Source organism: Pristis pectinata, chromosome 26 (assembly GCF_009764475.1).
Source record: "Pristis pectinata isolate sPriPec2 chromosome 26, sPriPec2.1.pri, whole genome shotgun sequence".
Classification (NCBI taxonomy): domain Eukaryota; kingdom Metazoa; phylum Chordata; class Chondrichthyes; order Rhinopristiformes; family Pristidae; genus Pristis; species Pristis pectinata.
Window position 1 is genome coordinate 15,464,262 of NC_067430.1, and position 15,509 is coordinate 15,479,770.

Genomic DNA, 15,509 nt, shown 5'->3' on the forward strand with positions numbered 1-15,509 from the left:
GAGCCAGAGGGGAGACCTCTGGCTCTGCCGCTCCAGAGAAGTGTGTACTCCTTCCCCTCCCCCTCCCCCTCCCCCACCTTCTTATTCTGGCTTCTGCCCTCTTCCTTTTCAGTCCTGATGAAGGGTCTCAACCTGAAACGTTGACTGTTTATTTCCCTCCATGGATGCTGCCTGACCTGCTGAGTTCCTCCAGCACTTTTTATGTAATGCTCCAGATACCAGCATCTGCAGAATTTCTTATGTTTCTCCTATAAGATTATGAGAGGCACAGATAGAGTAGACAGCAGGTATCTTTTTTCCAGGGTTGAAATGTCTAATATCAGAGGGCATGCATTTAAAGTGAGAGGGGGTAAGTTCAAAGGAGATATGCAGGGCAAATTTTTTTACACAGAGAGCAGTGGGTCCCTGGAATGTGCTGCCAGGGGTGGTGGTGGAGGCAGATACAATAGTAGCTCTTAGATAGGCACATGAATGTGCAGAAAATGGAGGGATACGGACATTGTGTAGGCAGAAGGGATTAGTTTAGTTGGGCATTTGATTACTAATTTAATTCGTTTGGCACAACATCGGGGGCTGAAGGGCCTATTCCTGTGCTGTACTATTCTATGTTCCATGAATTGTTCACAGGCTTGAGTCCTCAGAAGCAGGTTAAGAATGAAGTAGTGATGATTAAGAAGAAAAATCAGGAGGACTTATCCTTGCAATGGTTAATTGAGCCACTGAATAGGCAAGTTCATGACATTGAAATGGAAACTATAAATAGAAGCAGGATAATGTAGAATTCCCTGGGAAAATGATAAATCTGGCTATTTTTAGTAACCATTCTTGGCATGTTAAATTATTTCTTCTTAACAAAATTAATTGAAATTTGATACTGTAAAATCAACATTCCACTGAGTGCCAATTGTCCTTCCTCCTTTCTCTCATATTTTATATTTTCATATTCTTCATTTTTGGTTATGAGACAGAGGCCATTCAGCCCATCATATCAACGCCATCAGTCCCATTTGCCCACTTAATTTCCCGAAACCTGTTCCCTTTCACAGATCCATCAACTACCTTTAATTCACCAGTCACTCACCTACACCAGGGGGGTTATACAGTGGTCAATTAATCTCTGCAAGGAAACTGGAGGACCCAGGGGAAATCCACACGGGTGCGGGGAGAATGTGCAGACTTCACACAGACAGCAAGAAGAAAACCCTGACTCCTGGAGCTGCAGGGGCAGCAGCATCAACTGTTGCATTACTGTGCTGTCTCCTTAAGGCCCTAAACTCTCATCAAGTGCAGATTACAAGTCACCTTTAGATGCCACAGCCTAAAGGCTTCCCTTTCTGTGACAGCCTAGGCAATTTGAAATTCTACACGAATGTAAGAATCCTAAGAAGGCAAATGGAAACTGGATGATGAGAGGTGAGATGGTGTAACAGTGAGCAATTCATAGCTGTGCCCATCATATCCTTGCCCAGCCCTTTCTGTACCTGATCCTGCCCTCAAAGCTCTGCATTTTCCGTCAAAGATGTGTGACACTGATAAGAAACAGAAATCTTGGACATTTTTTCTGTTGGTTTAAAAAACACTTGCCTTGCTTCACTGCAGCTCACTGTGTAGCAACCTTGAATGAGCCAGCTCCCTTTCGTGAGCTTTGCCATTTTATAATTCTTGCCAGTCACTGTACAGCCACCCATGCCACAAGCAATCTGCACTCCTGAAAATAAATGGAGCGCCATGGCAGCTTCTGAGTTATTTGCAAGGCAACATCTGTCATGTTGTGGGGCTGAATACAGTTATGACCAGGCTCATCTGTCACTGAGGCTGCTGTTCTGCTCATACACTGACAGCTTTGTCCTTGCGTACCTTCCAGATGAAGTGCTCAACCCGATTCTCCCAGCAGACTGCCAAACATTGTTTAGAGAATTAGGCTGCTGCTGTCAGCAGATGCTCACGTCCACTCTCTGGTTCAATCAGAAGTGAAACAAAAATATTGAAATTAAATTAGTTAGATTCAGTTCAACTCCAATACAAAGTAGATTTTCATTAACAATCTGTCCACTATCTCTAACATTCATGAGCTGGTTAATGAAAGGCCATTGTCAGGCAAGAGATCGATTATTAAAATGCAGTAAGATTCAAAGGATAATCATCCTGCTGCATTCAGATAATAAATGCAATTTTCCAACTGTATATTTATTCATGTACAAACTAAAGCCATTTATATGTAAATCTTCTAGCCCAGAGTCCAGATTCAGGTCAATTTTTTCCAATTGCTTTGTTGATTTCACTGTTAAATTTAGCTAGAGGAGCTCAGAGGTATACTGCAGACTGCATTATGGCAACTGCCAGGGACCTGTGTTCACACCTGTGTAATGATTTTGTGTGGTTTTGCATCACCTGCACGTTGATGGATTGGAAGCTTGTGTGGCCGCTAAACATTCCTAGGTGATCCCAAGGATGAGCAGTTGTTGCTGATCTGTTGTCAGCAGTTCCCTGCTGTTATGTCATTTTTATAGTTTACCCATTTACCTTGGTGCATTTAGTAGAGCCATTTCCTCACAGCACCAGAGACCTAGGTTCAATCCCAACCTCAGGTCCTGTCTGTGAGGAGTTTGCACGTTCTCCCTGTGATCACGTGGGTTTCCTCTGGGTGCTCCGGTTTCCCCCCACATCCCAAAGATGTGTAGGTTAGTAAGTTAATTGGCCGCTGTAAATTGTCCCTAGTGAGCAGGTGAGTGGTAGAATCTCGGAGAATTGATGGGAATGTGGGGAGGATAAACCAATGGGATTAATGTAGGATTAGTGTAAATGGGTAGTTGATAGCACAGACTCAGTGGGCCGAAGGGCCAGTTTCCATGCTTTATGACTCTATAATCTTGTATTCATAGCAAACTGAAGGTTCCCCGAACTGAACCAAACCTATGACTTTATAAATACATTGGCTTTTGTCTTAACCTAGGTAAAAGGAGGAGTGGGGCTGGTCCACTCCCAACCCCACTCCCCACTGGGGTTGGGAGTGGACCAGAGGTTTAATAAACTGAATGTGACAGCCCATCAGGAAGCCCCATATTTAACTGCATGAGTGCAAGGTTGCATGGCTGCAACAACCCTGCCTCAGGAGGTCAGAATGCCAACCTCACTCAGAGGAACATTAGTAACAGATCTGAACTTTAACAATGTGCATGGGTTTTCCTGAGCTTCCTGTACCTCACCAGTGAAAGCAAGGTGAGAACAGTGACAGTGGAATGGGTAGAGAAGTTGACAGGGAAATCAGCTAGGGAAAGGGGAGAAACAAAGGACAGCAGATGCTGGAATCTAGACGAAAAACACGATGATGCTGGAGGAACGCAGCAGGCCAGGCAGCATCTGTGGGGAAAATGTTCATACGTTCCTGACCCAAAACGTTGACCTCCTGCGTTTCTCCATGGATGCTGCCTGGCCTGCTGAGTTCTTCCAGCATCATCTTGTTTTAAATCAGGGAAATCAGCTAACAGGTACCTGCAGGCTCACAGGTGCTTTCCTGTGCCACTGTGAAAGGCTTGGTGCACTGAAGCTGTTGCTTAGAAAACTTCAGAGTAAACTTTGTAAAAATTGGAGCTAACTTTCGTAGTTCAGTTTCCAAACTCTGGAAGTGAGTACTTGAAACCTGTATTGTTCACTGACCACAACACTGGTGCAACTTATCCTGTGATCCTTTGAGCAGGACCATGATGAACATCAGCAGGAGACTCAGCAACAGCAGCAGATGACACCAGCTATACCTCCATGTAGCTGCAGAGGAGAGAGGGGATCAGCGGAAAGGTGGGATTTGTGGGATTCTGCAGACTGTGCCACATAAGAGCATAAAGTTTATCTACATAACAGGAAACGTTGTATGAACGTTTCCTGTTATGTGACAGTCAGATTGAGCAGGTGCTCAGATCTGAGGCTCTGACTGGCTTTCCACAACGGCGAGAAGCCACTGGAAACTTACTGTATATGTGGCCACCGAGGCACCTCCAGATCTCCCAGGAGTGTTTATCAACTACAAGTCTTCCACTCTATCAACATGCAACTGGTCTGCAACTACAAATAGGTGGCTCTGGAGGTGTGTAGATTGCAAGTTAGTTGCCATGGTGCATTTGCCCTTTTATCCTCTATGTCCTCTTTACACCCTGACTTAACAGCTGGCTACTCCAAGGTTAAATGTAATGACGCCAGTGAGGAACAAAGTGGCCCAGAAATGGTACAATGAATGTCATCTGGCAACCATAAGTGTCATTGAACAAGCCACTGTCATGCCAAATATATACTTAGATGTCTGGAAAGAAAGGAATAGCTAAAGGCTGCACAGTTACAAGGGTTGGATTAATGCAGGCATGTGTCACCCATCTGGTACCTAAATGAGAAACCCACCTTTTCACCATCTTCCTCCAATACTAAGCAAACCTGTAAGCTGCCATACATGCTTTGCACAGCACCCATTGCTTGGGATCAATTCATTGCTCACCATTCTAAACAAGTTAAAGATCAACTTTTCAGACACCAGATAAAAATGTGCAAGTGCAGAAAGTGGTGTCAAGATAATTTTCATGCAAATCAATGTAACTCAAACACAAACATCCAGTGCAACTGCAATGTTGACTCCTCCCCTTCCCAGAACTCCCTATGTGATGCAGCCCCGTGGCTACTAATATGGTACCACTGTACTATTTCTGGGTCTCTTAACCAACATCCAGTGGGTTTTAGAGACTGCTGGTGCCTGCCATAGACAGCTCCACCTGCACCTGTTTAAGGGGAGGTGTAGCAATTGGGACGTGAAGCAACTAGTGGGGAACTAGTTGCTTCACTGGCTGACATGGGGGCAGCAGAAAACATCTGAGAAGCAGAAGCACCTTGGAAAAAGCTCCCACTTCCATGTTACCCTCATCCACTGTCCTTCTCATGGTTCCCTCTTGCTTCCTTGGTGCCAAAAAGCCAATAAGCATCATGCTGCATACGAATGGGGAAATGAATGTCCAAGACAAACGTATCAGATACGCAATTCAAGATGATATTGTGTGAAGCCCTCAGTGAAGGTCTCCAGTGACTTGTTTGATTGCCGTGTCCATGGACAATGCCAGCTCATGCAATATAATGCTCTTTGTTCTCGAGGAGATCTCCTCCAACCTCCCTCCAAGCATGCTAATTTGACTAGATTGCCTCACAGTTCACCAGACTTCTTTTGTTGCTGCTCCCGTTCCTCAAAAGCCCTTGAGGTGCAGCCTTTGTGCCCAGCACGGACATTCCTACAACATCTGAGACTGCTCCTGTCTCCATCATCTGCTCTTGCTCACCTGTGATGTGTGAGTCACTCGGTGAAAACCCAACTATCTCTCTAATTAGAGCCACCAAAGTGTTTCTGAGCTGGTGTATAGTAGATGTAAGTCTCAGAATGAATGACATCCCTGAGGAGAATTTGCTGTCATCTTGCGAACCATCCTGCAGGATCACTAAGGCCTTTTGGAAGATTAAGCTATACTTACCATATTTCTTTAATGTAAAAGAAGGCCATTTTGCCCATTAAGTCTATGCCGGCTCACAGTGTGATCCCATTCCTCATTAATTTTCCTTGTAACCTATTCTCCCCACATTCCCATCAACTCCCCCTGTCGGTTTGTACCACTCACCTACACACTAGGGGCAACTTACAGTGGCCAATAAATCCATCAACCCGCGTTGGTGGAACTTACGTCCAGAACTGGGAACTGTTGGAGATAAAACCAGTTTTAAAAGGCAAGGAAAGTGAGGAAGGGGCAAAGAACACGAAAAAGGTCTGTGATAGGGTGGAAGGCAGGAATGGTTTTATGATGATAGTGCGGCCTTGACCTACCGACTACTTCCGGAATTTTCCGTTTTATTTTAGATTTCCAGCACACACAGAATCTTGCTTTTGAAACAACATTCTATCTTTGGTTAGTGCTGTGTGAAGAACAGAAGATTCATCATAAAGATTTAAAAAGGGAGCAACCGGAATTAAAATAAAAATAGACAGTCTGAAATAGTGAGTGGGCTAATGATCACAACATCTTCCTCCAGCATCATTGGTCCATTGTCCAATAAGGGGGTTTGTCACTGCAGAGTAGAACTCATTGCTACATGATTACGACGGTATACCTTCAGCAAGGCTTCGTTCTCCCACCTATGCAACACTATTTCCAGAGTCACCAAAAGTTCCATCCTTGGGCACCTCATCTTCTTCCTCAGCATGGAGTTTAAGGGAATTTTTAGTTGTCGACCTCTTTGCTGTACGTTTCTCAGATCAACGGTCTGGAATCACTTGAGAACAAGTTGATTACCGGAGAAATCTAACCCTGCATTTATGCTGCTCACTTTCACTCATTTTTGTGATCTGACCATCTTGTACAGAGACACTTTTAGTTGGATTTAACCTCATCTCCCATCAGTGAAAAGCAACTGTTACATCCAAAGGAGTAACCTGCTCATTTATTCGTCCAGTTTCCCATTATGTTGTAATATTGAATAAAAATTCAAAAATGTAGGTGAAACATAAAATTAATTTCAGAAGGAGATACTCAAGCAGCTGTTCTCCTTTTGTGTGTGTGTTTTTATAGCCAATATTAGGAGTAAATGAACCTTCAGTTTTTCTCCTGGCTAGACAATTTATTCCCTGCTGTATAGAAACAGATTAGTTGGGCAAGCCACAGCAGAAGAACTTGTTCAGTCTTGATCTGAGTGAATCATAGCTGTTGTCACCTGCTCTATAAATAATATTGAAGTGAATACACTAAAGATGTGCATTTATAAAGCATCTTTCACAATCTCAAGACATTTTAAAATGTATTATCAGTTAAGTACTTCTGAATTGTCATCACCAATGTGTCAATACTGACATCAGACACTCAAAACAAGCACTCCACTCCAAGTTCCACAAGAGATTTCAAGGAGGGTAAGGAAGGAAGGTCAAGGATGTTCTCAAAGACTCATTTTTTAAATAAGTATCCTAACCCACTCATAGGAATCCCTGGCCCATTACTGTTCAAAATGGAGAACGAGTGTTTGGGAAAGCACAGAGTGCCTGAGGTCTGTATGGCAGAGGCTGTGAGCAAATAGTGAAAGGATTAGTGGACATCCCAACAACATCACCCACTCACCCCTTCAAGCACCACTCGGGAAAGAGTTTGCAGATCCTTCAATGGATTTCTCTGGGCACCTAGGAGCCAACAGATGGGAGTAGAAGCAAGTCATCCTCAGACCTGAGGAATTGCCTAATGCACAAAACAATTTGCGCACTGCAAACTTCAACAAACAGAAAGCAAATAAACCATCACCAATTCATGTTTTATGTATTGGTTCCCTGAATAAACATCGGTCAAGATTGAGAGGACTCCTTTCAGTACTGACAAGGGATTTCCACTTGGTAACATGTTTGAATATGCCTTTAAGAACTTTTAATACATTGGTGTAATAGCCACTGCTTTTCGTTGCTATCGATCTTTATCTGAGAAAGCAAGAGTAAATATAGCTCAAGATGGAATTATGGTGATTTCACCATAACTCCTGGGCCTCTGTACCTCCCTCTGCAACTGGATCCTCAACTTCCTCATTGGCAGACCTTGGTCAGTGACAATTAGTAACAACATTGGTCCTCACTGACCACCAACGCAGGTGCACCTCAAGGCTGCATGCTTAGCTCCCTGCTCTACTCCCTATACATACATAACTGTGTGGCTAAGCAGAGCTCCAATACCATAAACAAATTCACCAATGACACCACTGTTGTGGTGATGATGTGTCAGCGTCCAGGAGCGAGATAGGACACCTGGTTGAGTGGTGCAGCAACAACAAGCTCTCATGCAATGTCAGTAAAACTAAAGAACTGATAATTGACTTCAGGAAGGGGAAGGAGGGTGAACATGCATCAGTCTACATTGGTGGATCGGCAGTGGAGAGGGTCAGCAGCTTTAAATACCTGGGTGTGAACATATTGGATGACTTGTCCTGGGCCCAGAAGGAAGCCATACTAGCATCTTTACTTTTTGGTAGGTTAAGGAGGTTTGGCATGTCACCGAACTCTCTAACAAACTTCTACAGATGTCCTGTTGAAAGTATCCTGACTGGTTGCATCATGGTCTGATATGGCAATTTGAATGTGTAGGAATGTGAAAAGCTTCAGAGAATAGTGGACTCCATCTAATACATCAAGGGCACATCCCTCCCCATCATCGGAAGTACCTACATAAGGCGCTGCCTCAAGAAGACAACATCTATCATCAAAGATCCCCACCATCCAGCCCATGCTATCTCCTCGCAGCTACCATTTGGCAGGAGGTACAGAAGTCTGAAATCCCACACCACCAGGATCAAGAACAGCTATTTCCCTTCAACCATTTGGTTCTTGAACCAACCTGCACAATCCTAATCACTACCTCAGTGTAGTAACACTATGACCACATTGCACTACGATGGACTTCATTTTTGTTCTAATCATGTTCTTTCTTGGATAATTTATGTTTAATTTATGTTTTTCTTGTGAATGTTGTGTATTTGATGGTATGTGCCTGCGATGCTGCTGCGAGTAAGTTTTTCATTGCACCTGTACATATATGTACTTGTGCATTTGACAATAAACTTGACTTTCGACTGTCTTTTCTAGATCTTCTTGCACTGCATGCATTGGTTCAATTTCTGTCTTACCTCTGCCAGGATAGGTCTTGTGTTGTTTGGCTCCTTAGCTCATTCATTAGACACTCTTCTCCATGAAGCCAGATGTGGTGCTCAAGGTGTGTGCAGCAATGCATGTATACCATTGGAGATGGAGTTTGCCAACAGCTCTCTGAAAAGGCATGTAAGGACTTGTCCAACAAGCAAGCTAAGCAGGAGGTAAGTCAGCAGTTAGGCCAGCACAAGCCAAGCTTCTGATTTACCTGTTGCTGACCAAAATCAGCAACGAAAGATTGAACTAAGGACCATGGTGAAATTGCCTGGCATTAAATGGAGAGGTGGCAATCCCAGAAGTGTGGTTGTAGAGGGCATTGACAATATTGACAAAAAATATAGTTTTCAAGACATTAACGAAATACTAACAGCATGTTTTGAAAGCCAATGGTTTGCAATGCCAACTGTTTGAGTGACTGCCAGCAAGATCTGTGCATGTGTTTACTGCAAGGAAGCAAATAAACCAGATGTTAAACACAGCAGCGAGTTACTTGGGCAGAAGGTGCCCATTACTGAAGTGTCTGTGGAAGGCACCAGGGTGTGGAAAGATGATTTTCTAGAGCAGGCTAAATTCAGAGTATCATTTCAAGAGCGATGCAGCATTTTCAGAACAATGGCAATATTTGTAATCCTTGATGGTAAGTAGTACAGAGGGAGAGTCTGTGATCTGGTTAGATAGTAGAAGACTACTGCCGATTCAGGACACAGGATTTGGGATCCTGTGCCTTTGCAAGGATCCACAGGTAGGATGGAAGACAAGAAGCTTGGCACAGGTGCTCTGGAAGGTCATATGTTGAAATGGGTGAGACCACATGAGAAGTGGAAAATAGTTTCATGTCTACTGGTTTTCTGTTGTTTGCAGAGTCACTGAATGGGATGAATTAAGTTTGGATTGAGCTGACTGCCTTCAGGGAGACAATTCAAGAGTTCAGACAATCTCAGTTTAAGGCTACACTAGGTCTGGGCTTCACTAAATTATACATAGTTTTCAATAGATCACTAAATTGAACAATGTCAGTTTTAATGTTACTATTAAGCTTAATGTTACTGCTGATGTATAGAAAAGATGTTATACAATGTATTTACTATTATGTGTAGCCAAGGTAACAATTGTAGTACAGGATGTGAGTTCAGAATTATAACTGGTAATGGATATGAAGAAGAGGTTTAGCTTATGGGGTAGAATTTGTAGCAGAGAGGACTAAAAGAGTAAATTGATATGTGAATTGTTACCTGCTAATAATAACATATAGATGTTTAGTGGTTTGCATGGGTTTGTTATTTTTTAAGGAGAAGCAGTATATAAATGTGTGTGTACCTTTAAGGATTGTGTATACTATGAGATATGATGTTTCATATATGTTGAAGACCTTTAATGAGGGGTGTTTGGTTGGTAGCTCTATCTGTATCAAATGTGTTAATGAACAGCAGCACAAACAAACCAAAAGGCACTACACTCTTGATTTAAAGACCAGGACTTGATTTAAAGTTTCATCCAAAATACTGGCACTTCCAACAATGCATAACTTTCTGACTCAGAAGTTAGAGTATTAGCATAGTTTCAAGACTGTCAACTATATTTATCAACCATATAACTAACAGTAAAGCTCTTATCAAATTTTGTAATATTTGGGGCAGCACAGAGGCACAGTTAGTGAAGCCACTGCCTCACAGCACCAGAAACCCAGGCACAATCCTAACCTCTGGCGCAGTTTGTATGGAGTTTATACGTTGTCCCTGTGACCTTGTGGGTTTCCTTTGGGTGCTCTGGTTTCCTCCCACATCCCAACGACTCAGGTTGGTAGGGTAATTGGCCAATGTAAATCGCTTGTAGTGTGTAGGTGAGAGGTGAACTGGGGGCAGTAGGTGAGAATGTGGGGGGAATAAAAAAAATGGAATTAATGTAGGATTAATATCAATATGGTGCTTTGTGGTGGGTGCAGATCCCATGGTCCAAGGAGCCTGTTTCCATGCTGTGTCTCTTTATAACTTATGATTAAAGAAAGACTCTTATGATTAAAGCCCCCTGCTTTACTCTCTCTGTACCTACGACTGTGTGGCTATGCATAGCTCCAACATCATCTACGAATTTTCCGATGACACCACTGTTATTGGCAGAATCGCAGATGGCAATGAGGAGCCGTACAGGAGTGAGATAGGTCAGCTGGTTGAGTGGTGCCGTAACAACAACCTCGCACTCAACATCAGCAAAACCGGGGAACTGATTGTGGACTTTAGGAAGGGGAAGTCAGGCGCACTAGCATCAGTCCTCATTGAAGGGTCTGTGGTGGAAAAGGTGAGCAGCTTCAAGTTCCTGGGTGTCAACATCTCGGAGGATCTAACCTGAGCACAGCACATGGATGCAACCATGAAGAAAACGCACTAGCATTTCTACTTTTTAGAAGTTTAAGGAGATTCAGCATGTCATCGAAGACTCTGACAAACTTCTACAGAGGTACCGTGGAGGCCATTCTGGCTGGTTGCATCATGCCCTCCAGTGCACAAGAATGCAAGAGGCTACAAAGAGTGGTGGACTCAGCCAGTTTCATCACAGGTACAGTTCCTCCCACCATTCAGGACATCTATAAGCGGCTACGTCTCAGGAAGGTGACAACCATCATTAAGGTCCCCTACCATCTGGGCCATGCCCTCCTTTCAATGTTGCAGTCAGGCAGGAGGTGCAGGAGCCTGAAGACCCACACCTCAAGGTTCAACAACAGCTTCTCCCCCACCGACCTGGAAAACCCTAACACTACCTCAGACTATATTTCCCTCATTTGCACTAATGTCATTGTTTATGTTTGTTTATTTTGTCGTGTGAATTATGTATAATTTACGTTGATTTGAGTTTGTAATTTATGTTTGTAACGTATGGTGCTGCTGCTGCAAAAAGCTAACTTTCAAGGCATTTATACCCAGGGTATGTATGCCCATCACAATAAACTTGAAGCTTGAGATACATTAGCAGAGCAACTAAAAGGAAAGTAGTGGTGACAGAAGTGAGGTAGGTCAGCTGGTTGAGTGGTGCTGTAACAACCTTGCACTCAGCATCAGCAAAACCAGGGAACTGAGTGTGGCCTTTAGGAAGGGGAAGTCATGCGAACTAGCACCAGTCCTGATTGAAGGGTCTGTCATTAGGCGAGATTAGTTTGTATTGGTATTGGTTTATTATTGTCACGTGTACCAAGGTACAGTGAAAAACTTGTCTTGCATACCAATCGTACAGGTCAATTCATTACACAGTGCAGTTACATTGGGTTAGTACAGAGTGCATCTACACCTACATTGAGTCCATTGAAGTAGTACAGGTAAAAAACATAACAGTACAAAGTGTCACAGCTACAGAGGAAGTGCAGTGCAATAAGGTACATGGTACATGCACCTTAGAACTAGGTAAGTTAAGGTACATGGATTTACATTTGATGTAAATGTACATCAGACGAGATTAGTTCGTAAATAATGCGTTGGATAGAATTGAAAACAGTCCATTACCGACATCACCTCAGATAACCGACCTTCTTTTGCTGCCCCACTCAACATGGAAGTCAAAAATATGTACAACTCTACGTCATTTCCGCCTGTGACGCAGAGGCGGAAGTGCGCACTTGGATTATCAGTTCGGACCCTCCTGTGGGGAGCCGGAAGTGGGTGGGAGTGGGGCGCCATTTTGTTTGACCGGGCTCCGGTCGCGCGGAAGCCGCTTCCGGTTATTTTATTTTCCTTCTTCTGTGGCGGCGGCGGGCGGAGGAGATGCCCCAGCACCCGCTGCGAGTGGCCGTCGTGTGTTCGAGCAACCAGAACCGGAGCATGGAGGCGCACAGTATCCTCAGGTAACCAGTGCCGCCGGCCCCGGCCTGCCGGCCAGCAGACCCGGCCCCGGGGCCCTGCCTGCGCCTCATGTTGGGGGGAAACATGTCACCCGCCCCGTGTCTCCGGGGCCTGATGCCCCACCCGGGGGTGGTTAATCCCGCCCGGCCTGGGTCCTCTCCAAAGCAGAGCTCGCTGTCTCAGGCCTACCGCCGTGCGGGGGTCTGGTTTCTCCGGTAGACCATCCCTTCCGAGGCTTGATAGCTGGCGGCGGCCTGTTCTGAGCGCCTGTCTTGTCTCTCTTCCCCCCACCCTCGACGTGTTCCTCTGCTTCCTGCGGGTCTGACTCCTCTCCTAATACGGCCTCCCTTCCCCCCCCCCCCCCCCCCCCCAGTTCCCTAGAAATCTTCCATTGGGTGTGTCAGCACCTCCCTTTTCCTCTTCCTCCTTTGTCAGTCTCGTTAAATTGTCAGTCACGAGTCAGTGTCTCGGTCTCTTCAAAGTCTGTCGCTTCTGTTCTCCACTCTCCAAAACACCTTCACTTCTCGCTTTCCTTCGCATTCCCGTTAAGTACTTTTGCTACATCAATGTATTACTTTCAAGGAAGAGTGAAGAATGGATGGACTTGGCCATAAAGATGGAAGCTACTTCTACTTTTTTTCCTCCTTGCCCATTTGACCAAACATATGGCTTCCTGATGTTTCTCTAATTTTCTTTCCTATTTTCTGATTTCAATTCATCGTGTCTTGCAGTTTCACCTGCTGATGATCATATTTCACTTAAAATGCTGAAAATCTAAATTCTCATCCTGGACCCTGTGCTAGCTAATGTAAAGCATTTTTTTGTACCAGTTGTTTTCCCTTTCAGATTTGTTATTACTGTCCTCAACAGAGGTTGCATTGGTCTTTATTTAGTGTACATTGCTACTGTAATTCGGCCTTTCCTTAAGTTCTTGAACATGTTTCCCTGCAATATGTACTCATTTTGCCACTTAAGCACTTACCTATCTGATTAGAATTCTGCTGTTTTGAGTGGATAATCACAATTAAAAATTACTTCCTAAGTAACTGACATGTAAAGCTTCCCTTTTTGATTTGTCTATAACCAGTGGCATGGTTGTTGGAACATCTTCCTCCAGCTCCCCAAGTTATCCAGTTGAGTGGGTCTGCACTCTCCTGTTCCATCTTTGTCTATCTAGTCATGATTGAAAAATCTCTAATTTGTTCCTACTCCTACACTGTTATTTCTGGGGTCCTATGTAGCCACATCAACCAAAATGCACAGGTCTCAAATGCATTGACAGCAGCTAACTATTTGTGTAGCAGCATTCATGTAGCATGAAAACATGAGGCAAATTATAATTTGACACAGTAGCATTAAGACAAATGACTAAAAGGTTGACCAAATAGTTGAGCTTAATGTGGTGTTGAAGATGTATTTGTGGAGGTTTAAAGATGAGGTGTCTAAAAACTGGCAGCAGTGGGTATTCCAGCTTTAAGAATCTTGAGGGTTGTAGGCATGGTGACCAGTGGTAGAATAATTACATTTATAAACATTTGGGTCAAAATTAGATGAATGTTAATGTCTGGTAAGGTTGTAGGAGATACAGTATGAAGAGGATTAATTTTAAGGGGGTATTTGAAAACAGGCATGTAAATTAAGGAGAGACAAGGTCCTGATGTAGGGTTTTGACCCGAAACATCGACAATTCCTTTCCCCTCTCAGATGCTGCTCAACTTGCTGAGTTCCTCCAGATTGCTTGTTGATGCAAAATAAGGTTTTGCTTAACCAGAAGCCACTATAGGCCAGCAAGCACAAGTGATAGGTGAACAAAATTTGGTGCAGGTTAGGATATGATTACATATTTGGAAGATAGAACTACAGCTGCCAAAGGGAAGTGTGTTGGAATAGACGAGTCCAGAAGTAGTAAGCATACATGATGGTTTCAACAGCAGATGGGTGATCAGTGATACTATGGAAGGGCAATCTTTAGCTCATCTCTGGGTCAAGTGCTACCAAGATTACAAACGGTTTGGTTCAGTGTTGGGCAGATGCCATAGAAAAGGGTGAAGTTGAATGCTAGCAAGCAGCTTGAGTATTGAATCCAATGTTTTGGTCATCCTGACATTGAGTTAGAGAAAATATATGTAGATGAGAAATGGGCCAAGGATGGGTCATTGACGTATTTGAGGTTGCAGTATGAGAAAGGCTAATACTGTTGATTATCCAGCTACGGCTGGACATATAAGAATTGGGTGAATGTAGTCCCATCTAGATGGATAATAGCAGAGAGAGGTTGGAGAGCTATGAGTCAAATGTGCCAAAAAAAGTTATAATTGGGACCAATAGGGATGGATTGCCATTGTGGTTGGGCACTGGATGATGTACAACTGAAGCTTGCAACCTCTTGAATACTCTGCTTGTCTGAGGTACTCTTCCATTAGCTGTGTGCTCACTGACATGTTAAGAACGTTTTAGGTTTTAAGTCACTCCCCTTGTTTTCATTTCCTGCAGTTGCCTTGCGCTTTGTAGCTCTGCTACCATCCAGTCTCTCAGGATTTTGTATCCTTCCAACTCTGACTGCTGCATTCCACTATTTCATCCCTCCATTTATGGCTGTGCCTTCTCCATTTCTTTCAGTCCATTATTCCTTACAACATATCCCTTGACCATGCTTTCTGACTCTTGTTTTATTGTCTCTTCCTTTGGTTTCTTGTAAAATTTTCTCTGATCATTCTTCAAAGTGCAAGGATTTTACCCTGCTGCTCATTGCTGTGTTCTGGTGTGCATTATCTGCCCAACATTCCTTGTATGTGTGTGTGGTGCCTGGGAATTGATTCCCAAGGAAGCCACTGTGTCAGGCTCATATGCAGAGTGGGCTTAGAATTCTGCAGAGTGGGCTTAGAATTCTGCTGAGTGCTAAATTTTGAATGTGCTAAATTCTAGGCCTGAAGTCAAGCTTTTTCAATATCCAGAGTTAGATTTATTTTTGGTAAAGCACTATACTTATG

At 43.7% G+C, this 15,509-nt stretch overlaps 1 protein-coding gene across 1 annotated transcript in view; it reads left to right on the forward strand.

Annotated features, from left to right (window-relative positions):
- Positions 1 to 12,325: 12,325 nt before the first annotated feature.
- Positions 12,326 to 15,509, forward strand: part of ssu72 (SSU72 homolog, RNA polymerase II CTD phosphatase) — a 70,275-nt gene continuing 67,091 nt past the window's right edge. Inside the window, exon 1 of the mRNA XM_052039170.1 lies at positions 12,326 to 12,521. Coding sequence (XP_051895130.1) covers positions 12,442 to 12,521 — 80 coding nt within the window. The 5' untranslated portion in view covers positions 12,326 to 12,441. The remainder of the gene's footprint in view (positions 12,522 to 15,509) is intronic.